The sequence below is a fragment of the Carlito syrichta genome, unplaced genomic scaffold (genome assembly GCF_000164805.1).
Source record: "Carlito syrichta isolate Samal-C Ts95f unplaced genomic scaffold, Tarsius_syrichta-2.0.1 Scaffold304253, whole genome shotgun sequence".
In the NCBI taxonomy this organism is placed as follows: domain Eukaryota; kingdom Metazoa; phylum Chordata; class Mammalia; order Primates; family Tarsiidae; genus Carlito; species Carlito syrichta.
Genome location: NW_007248349.1, coordinates 168,923 through 177,887, shown reverse-complemented (window position 1 = coordinate 177,887; position 8,965 = coordinate 168,923). Strand labels below are relative to the sequence as shown.

At 40.3% G+C, this 8,965-nt stretch overlaps 1 protein-coding gene across 3 annotated transcripts in view; it reads left to right on the top strand.

Moving 5' to 3' along the window:
• The window catches only part of TMEM116 (transmembrane protein 116), a 78,947-nt gene extending 71,952 nt beyond the window's left edge, over positions 1-6,995 (top strand). For all 3 annotated transcript variants that reach the window (XM_008059553.2, XM_008059554.2, XM_021713120.1), the window contains 6 exons: positions 484-533; positions 1,750-1,833; positions 2,166-2,304; positions 4,569-4,713; positions 5,618-5,691; positions 6,476-6,995. In XM_008059553.2, the coding sequence (XP_008057744.1) occupies positions 484-533; positions 1,750-1,833; positions 2,166-2,304; positions 4,569-4,713; positions 5,618-5,691; positions 6,476-6,682 (699 nt within the window). In that variant the 3' untranslated portion in view covers positions 6,683-6,995. The remainder of the gene's footprint in view (positions 1-483; positions 534-1,749; positions 1,834-2,165; positions 2,305-4,568; positions 4,714-5,617; positions 5,692-6,475) is intronic.
• The last annotated feature ends 1,970 nt before the right edge of the window (positions 6,996-8,965 follow it).

The window sequence follows — 8,965 nt, the reverse complement described above, 5'->3', positions numbered from 1 at the left end:
TTTTTTTTTTTTTTTTTTTGGTTAGGTCTCACTCTTTTGCCCAGGCTGTAGTGTAGTAGCATGATCAAGGTTCACTGCAGCCTCGACCTCCTGGGCTCAGGCGATCCTTCCACCTCAGCCTTCCAAGTGGCTGGGACTACAGGCATGTAACATCCTGCCAGTTAATTTTTTGGAAAGACAAAATCTCATTATAATACCTAGGCTGATCTCAAATTCTTGGGCTCAAGCAGTCCTCCCACCTCAGCTTCCCACAGTGCTGGGATTACAGACATGAACCACCACACCTGGCCATGTTGTACTTTTTAGAATATCATAGCCAGTGCTAAAGAACTATCTGTTTGATGAATTTCATAGCAAATATTACTTGACAGAGGCAATCTGACTCTTGGAAATCTTTTTGTTCTTTTGAAATGATGAGCTGGTATCTATTGTAATGCTATTGGCAATGTGCTAAGACATTACTCACATTTATTCTTTTCATAGGTGATAGATTATACTTGTCGAGTTAGTCAAATGGCCTTCATTTTGTCAAGGTAAGATTTTTTTCTTCCCTTTCTAGCAAATTACAGGCTCTCATTATTCCGGTGCTCAGGTGGGAACAAATAGAACAATGCCCTTTATTTCCACTGTCACTGCTAAGTCCTCACAGAGCCCTACTTAGTAGGGAGTGACAAATATGTGCTCATTGTTCAGTTTTCCCACATGAAATAGTTAAGTAGTTTGATGTTATGGATTTGGGCTCTTCCATCAACACTAGGTAACCTTGAACAAATCTCCTTGAGTCTTTGGATCTCTTATTCCTTTTTCTGTATCATAAAAAATTGTAATAGATGACCTTTAAGATCTCATCCACTTTATAACATTGGTTGAGACTCTTAGGATAATAAAACCCAGAAAGGGTCTTAAACTCACCTAAAGTGATGGTAATATCAGAGTTGGTTTTTGCCTTTGTTTTTTGTTTTTGTTTTGAGTTGTAGTCTTACTCTGTTGCCCAGGCTAGAGTGCAGTAGCACTCTCACGGCCACCGCAGCCCCGACCTGCTGGGCTCCAGTGATCCTTCTACCTCAGTCTTCCAAGTAGCTGGAATTACAGGCACACGCCACCACGACCAGCTAATTTTTTGATTTATTATAGAGATAAAATCTCACCAAGTTGCCCAGGCTGGTCTCGAACCTATGGGCTTAGGCAGTCTTCTCATCTCGGCCTCCCAAAGTGCTGGGATTATAGGCATGAGCCACCACGCCTGGCCCAGAGTTGGTTTTAGACTTTGTAACTTTTACCCCTGGATCTTTTCCTCTTATAGAGAGCTGGCTATATTTAGTTGGGTAAATAGCTGACTACTTAAAGGTACGCTTTGGAAAAGTTCCAGGCCAGTGAGAATGAAGTTATTCTTAGTCACCATGGAAAGTGTAACAGACTGGAAACAGAGCTCCTTGAGAGATTTTTTTCTTTCATTGTGATCCACTTGGGTTTTTTATCTGACCATGGAACTCCCAGAGAGTCTCTATGAAACTGTGTTAGGGTTCATTACCTAGGTATAAAATCCATTCCCCACTGTACTTCCCCAGGAACTGGAAAAGAAGGATTATCTAAGATATTTGAGGTGTTTTTCTTAAAGAAATTAAAAGTAGATGTATTTGTGGAGATTAGCAGGATGATGGAGTTGCAGGAATAACAGGAGAGTTTCTACAAAGGGGAAAGGGCATGAAAATGCCTGGATATTAAGGTGATAACTTTTTTCCCTCTCAGCCTGATACCTCTACTATTGGTGACACCAGTATTCTGTCTGGGCAATGCCAGTGAATGTTTTCGCAACTTCAGCCAGAGCCATAGGTGAGAAAGGACCAAATCTCTCATATCATTTTCATGGTAGGCTATACCTATTTGTTTCTATAAACAAAGCTGGAAAAAGACTTTCTGCATACATTCTGACCAAAGTGCTTGTATTGGAAATGAGTTATGGAGCAAAATGTGGTCAAGGTTAAAAATACATAAATAAAAATATAACATAAAATGATTATAAGATAATGTGTCTATGGGGAGGAATAAGGTGTTATGAGCAAGAGTTAGCAAAATGATAGATAAAATAAAGTGCTTATTAACTCTTGTTGTACTGAGTATCTCTTGTCCTAGTATTACTCTTTTTTTACTGATTCTCTTTCTAGGTGTATCCTGATGCACTCTCCACCATCAACCATGACTGAACTCATGCCTTCTGCCAACACATCTGTCTGTAGTGCACTTTATTTTTATGGCATCACCATTTTCCTAACCAGCTTTCTACTCAGCCTCCTTACCATTATGGTATCATGCCACCCTACCTGCCTTTGTAAAGAGCAGAATTAAGGGGGAATGGGCCAGTATTCCCAGGGCCTGGGAAAGATGGGCAGAAAGACACTTCTTACAGTTCTAGAACTAAGAACGTGCTTAGAGGATCTTGACAGTGTAATTATTACCTCAGACTTTTGGACTTCCCCAAATCAAATGATTAGTGGGGAAAATAACTTGTATTTATTAGGTGAAAATTATGCTCACTTTAAACTAATATATATTTCATCAACCCCATAGAGGACTAGGCCACAAAATTCATGTGTCAAATATATCCTTTATAGAATGACACCCTGGAACGTAGGAAATGTGCTTTGATTTAATTTTCCATTTTAAAGAATTTTTATTTTTAATTCTTTATTTGGTCATAAGTTTGCATTATGCTATGTCTAACTGAGATTAAAGTGTTAAATGGCTCATGAAGTTGTTAGATACTTATTTGATATCATCAGGATGATTTACAATTAAAATAATCAACCAAGAGAGAGTAAGTTACAAAACTGCTTAGTACAAAAGCAGTAAGCAAGCAAATATGCCTTTGTATTTGGCATATCTGCTATTCAGCATCATTTTCTCCTCTATGTTCTAGGTCAAGAATCACAAACTATCTATCTGCAGACCAAATTTATCCCACTAGCACCTGTGAACCAGATACAGTTACGGGGTGTTTCTTTTGACAATTCAAAAATAAGTTATGGAGATAGAGATAGCTCAGCTCAAATTGCCAACTTTGTAAGGAGTACACAATGACTAGTTTATATTAAAATGGGTTTAAGGGTTTACTTTTGCAAGTGATTGACAAAAGAGACAAGTCTCCCAAGCCCAAAACCCTGATGGTTCCTGTTTGTTTCTTTAAAATAACCTAGGCTTCAGTGGACATTCAGAATTAGCATTCGAGATTGTTTAAAAATCAAGGGATGCTGAACTGATTCTTTTAGACAAATATTCTCAAATAAGCTCAACTCTGTAGGGGAAAGGAGACTATGTACATGGCTGAACTTGATTATGTAATTAGGCTTTTAAGTTAGAGAGTAGATCTAGATTTTTAGGGAAAAGATTTAGATTTGGTCAGATTTGTTACCAAGATTATTACCCACAAGAAAACCACATTGATTTATATTTGTTTCATGAGCTAAACCTTATCAGACAATTCCCAGATAGAAGGGAAAATAACAAATCTATTTTCCTATCCAAAGGCAAGAAATGACTTTTTAAAACTTGTTTGCTTAGAGTTGAGAATTTAAGCTCAGCCATGTGCTGAAGTACTTATTTTAAGGGTATTAAACATAGAACACTTTCAAACAGAATGTCTAATCTTGTGTTTTAAAAAGAGTGTCTGGGCTGGGTGTGATGGCTCATGCCTGCAGTTCCAGCACTTTGGGAGACTAACGCAGAAGGATTTCTTGAGCCTAGGAGTTTGAGAAAAGCCTGGGCAATATAGCGAGAGCTTGTCTCTACAAACAATTAGCTGGGCATGGTGGTGTGTGCCTGTAGTCCCAGCTACTGGGGAGGTTGAGTTGGGAGGATCACTTGAGCCCAGGAAGTCGGGGCTGCAGTGAGCCAGGATTGTGCCACTGTACTCCTAGGAAACAGAGTAAGACCCTATCCTAAAAAAAAAAAAAAGGTGGGGAGTGGGCACAGTGACTCACGTCTATAGTCCCAGCACTTTGGGAGGCCAAGGTGAGAAGATTGCCTGAGCCCATGGGTTCGAGACCAGCCTGGGCAACTTGGTGAGACCCCATCTCTACAATAAATTAAAAAATTAGCCAGGTGTGGTGGTACATGCCTATAGTCCCAGCTACTTGAAAGGCTGAGAGGAAGGATTGCCTGAGTCCAGCAGGTCGAGGCTGCGGTGGCCGTGAACAGGCTACTGCACTCCAGCCTGGGCGACAGAGAGAGACTCCAACTAAAAAAAAAGAGTCTGATTAGAGCTTACTTTTAACTTCCTATGTATATTGTGATTTGCCTCGGGGGAAAAAAACCTGAGGGTTGATGTAAGGTTCATGTGTTTAACGTGATAACCACAAGTTTGGCTAGTATCTGTCCATTTCCCTGGCCTAGTAAAAGTTCGCTCTGAAAGTAATTTTCTCTTAGAAAAAGCCTGGTCTCAGTAAAGACCGGAGAATGGTCTCTCCTGCTGTGAGATTATAAGAGAATGAGCCTTCTGAGTGTCAGGAGGATAGACCTAGTAAGTTTTACTAAGCCTTAAACAAACTGCTCACTACTATACTCATGTTTAGGTTCTACTCATCCAAGCCCAGACACTGTTTAAGAAGTTTGTGAAATCAACTGGGTTTCTGGGAAGTGAACAGTGGGCAATGATTCACACTGTGGACCAGCGGGTGCGCCTCTACCCAGTGGCCTTCTTTTGCTGCTGGGGCCCAGGTAAGTATCTTAATGGGAAAAGATGGCAGTGAGGAGGGCAGCTATTGGGTTCTGATGAAGCAAAGTGGTCTTACCAAGAAAGATGATGGCAAATTCTAATTCATCTTGTGAAGTTTATATTGGCCCCACCCATATTTCCATTTTTTGCCAACCCCCCAATTCCTTTTGCTCTTATGTTTTAGAAAGTAAGATAATTAGAAATGAGATGCAATCTGATATGAGAGGAAAAATTATCATGACAGACTCAGAGATATTACTGCCTGTCCTTCCTACTGTGTAAGTTTATAATAAGAATCAGATTGGATAATGTTTATAAAAGAGCTTGGTAAATTCTGAAATACTGAGAAGTATAAATTATTATCTTCCTATAGTGTATCCTGTCACCATTACCACACTGATAATCTACAAAGTTTCATCATAAGGACTAGAAGTTGGAGGCCTAAGACCCAGGTGTTTATATAACTGGTTAGCCTCACTGCTGGTCTTTATTTATTTATTTTTTGAGTTGAAATCTCACTCTTTTGCCCAGGATGGAATGCACTGACACATTCACAGCTATCGTAGCCTTGACCTGCTGGGCTCAGGCAATTCTTCCACCTCAGCCTTCCAGATAGCTGGTACTACAGGCGGATGCCACCACACCCAGCTAATTTTTTGATTTATTGTAGAGACAAGGTCTCGCTAAGTTGCCCAGGCTGGTCTTGAACCTCTGGATTCAGGCAACCCTCTCGCCTCCACCTCCCAAAGTGCTGGAATTATAGGTGTGAGGCACCGCATCCTGCACTGCTGGTCTTTATCATTCCTATATCTTCCATTCTGATAATACTCAGGCATGTGTACTGAGGAACATTATGTTTCAGGCAGTTAGGGCTGACAAGAAGATTTACACTTTGTGTATTCACAGCTGTCATTCTGATGATCATAAAGCTTATCAGACCACAGGACACCAAGCTTCACATGACCCTCTATGTTCTCCAGGTAATATCCTTAACATCCAGTATCTCTGTTTTTTCACAGTCTCTTATCCTCTTCTCTTTCACTACCATTACTCAGCAAGCACAGTTTTTTTCCCTTAGGGTATTTATTTATTTCTACATTGCAAAAGGAGTAGAGAAAATGTATTATTTATACTTATTCTGAAGAATGTGAAATTTCCTCAGAAACGAGGTAGATACTGTTGTAAAAGTGCTGCCATGCATTTCAGAGCGTATGTATCTCTGATCAGCTTAATTTTAATGATGTATTTTTAGGGTTTGGGCAACAAAAAAACAAGATCTACCAGGGCATGTTCTTATGAAATGATGATGTTCTCACCCTCCAGAGTAAGTCCCCTCCAGGGATAATGTTTTGGTGAATGGAGGCGGATATGTAGAATGATTCTCTCTCTCTCTCTCTCTCTCTCTCTCTCTCTCTCGCCCTTCTTTATCAGATTTAAGAAGACTTTTTGGGCTATCTGACCATGCTGATAGGGCAGTTTTCTTGATCCTAACCTGGGAAATGGGGCAGTAAGGAGGGGCATTGAAGCAACTTCATTGTCCTTATGTATATACTTAGAAATATAACCAACTCTCAATCATCCATAACAATTTACAGTGTGAAGAGTAAGTTCAGGAGGCACTAGAAAAATATAAACTATTGTCAGATCTTAATGTTTGGGATAGAGGGAATATAACAATGCTTTATAAATAAGGGAAGTGGGGATTATCCCCTGGATCGCTGAAAACCTGAAGGATGGGCTCCTTCACTCCTTCATCTCCTCCAGGCTCTAACGGCAACATCCCAGGGTCTGCTCAACTGTGGTGTATATGGCTGGACACAGCACAAATTCCACCAACTAAAGGAAGAGGCTCGGCGTGATGCAGACACCCAGACACCATTGTTATGCTCACAGAAAAGATTCTATAGCAGGGGCCTAGATTCATTGGAGTCTACCCCTGCTTTTGCTACCAGTGCCTCCACCATTCTTTGAAACTACAATACTGGAACATCCAGGAACTGGAATTATTTCACACTAATGGATTGAAAAGAATGTTGGGGAAGGACATCTTAAACCTTTTCTAACTATGTACTAAACTGCAGAACTGAAAGGGAATATAGTGTCATGGTTAACAGTCATTCTAAGTAAATTGGAGAGGATCACTCCAGTTATTTCCAGATTCACTAGTGATCCTTAAAGTCTTTTCAGTTCAAAAAAGGGAAGTCTCAGAGATAGACTCATATTACCTGATGAATATTAGATTTGTCTAAGTCTCTTCTAGAAAAAATAAATTCTAGATTATTATGTATACGTTTTGTTTCCAGGCTCTCCACTCCATGGTTGCAAGGGAAGTGGGGGAGTGGGGCATGCAGCAACTTGCTCAGGTCTTGCCATTGCTATTACTGTCTCTGACATGGAAAGTCCTGGGTTTCTATTCTGTGAAGAGTTTTGGAAACTCAGAAGAAGCAAGGACAACTGCTATCAAAAAAGTGACAGTGGAAACTTCAGCGACACCACATCCTAGTCTCATATGTTCAGTTCTGTTCTAGAAAAACTGCTCTAGAAAACTAAGGCCAATCTTTTGAAGTTACGGGATAATAAGATTTAAGAGAAATAGGAACTGAAAGAAACTCTAGAAATCAACAACTTTCAACTCTCATTTACAACCAGAAGTCCAAGATTGGTTTCATTGTGCCTAGACATATAAAACATTTTTTAAATATATATTTTTTGAGTTGGAGACTCACTGTCACCCTGGCTAGAGTGCAGCAGTATGCTCACAGCTCATCATAGCCTCAACTTCCTGAGTTCATCGATCTTTCTGTCTCAGCCTCCCGAGTAGCTGGCTAATTTTTTGATTTTTTGTAGAGATGAAGTCTCACTGTGTTGCCCTGGCTGGTCTTAAACTCCTGGGCTCAAGTAATCCTCCTGCCTCGGCCTCCCAAAGTGCTGGGATTACAGGAATGAACCACCACACCTGGCTAGACATATAAAATTAGGTTGAATAATATGAACTTGACATTTTCATAGATGAAATTGACCTAATACCAATTTTGCATGGTTCAGTCTAATAGTAAGTGTTAAATATATGTTTACAAGATAAATAAATGAATAAGTGAATGAGTGACTAGTAGGTAGAATTAGAATTTTGGGGTAAAAATGATTCCCAGACTTCAGCACTTCATTCAGGAGTGTGAACGTCTAACTAATTTGTTTCTTCCTCTTGAATCCATAAGTGATGTTTGGTCTCTTCAGTTAAGTTATTAACAAGGTCAGTCTGAGGTCAGGGGATCATATATGAGGAGGGACCCACCAAAACCAGAATTTATTTATAAAAATTGTGTATTTATTCTTACATGTTTAAATTTCAGACACCTTCAGAGTACTCTATGTTTGATCCATACACCTCTCGAGATGCTTTTTCTACTGCTTAAAAGCTTTGAACTTGTCAATTCTGATGACTTTTAGTGCTCCTGCCATTTTTTGTTTCACTTCTTCCACATCGGCTAAACATTTCCCTTTGAAGACTTTTTTCAACCAAGGAAACACAAAAAGTCGCTTGGGGTGAGATCAAGTGAATAGAATGGGTGGGGCATGGGGCTCATGCCCTTTTTGGTCAAAACTGCTCAACACTTGATGCAGTGTTGGCAGGTGCACTGTCATGTTGAAAGAACCAGTTGCCTGTTTGCCAAAACTCGGGATATTTCTTCCACAGATCATGAGACAGCCTTCTCAAAACTTCCTGTTAAAAATATGGGTTGAGGCTGGTTGTGGTGGCTCATGCCTATAATCCCAGCACTTTGGAAGGACGAGGTGAGAGGATTGCCTGAGCCCACGGGGCAACTCGGTGAGACCTCATCTCTACAGTAAATCAAAAAATTAGCTGGCGTGGTAGTGCACGTGTGCAGTTCCAGCTACTTAGAAGGCTGAGGTAGAAGGATCACCTGAGGCCAGGAGGTTGAGGCTGCAGTGGCCGTGCGCGTGCCACTGCACTCCAGCCCAGGCGACAGAGTGAGACTCCAACTAAACAAACAAACAAAAAAACCCCCAAAAAACTTTTGATTGACCACTTGATCCAGAGGAACAAATTCCAAGTGTACCACAAGGGGCCTGCCCTTAAAAGATAATTCTTGGTTTTTTGGGTTCCCCATCATACTGTGATGCTCAAACAGAGGGAAAGCCAAATGAACAAGATGATTAGAATGATAATCAACCAAAACATCTGGACCTAAGGATCAATTGTTTCTTTCTTTCTTTCTTTTTTTTTTTTTTTGA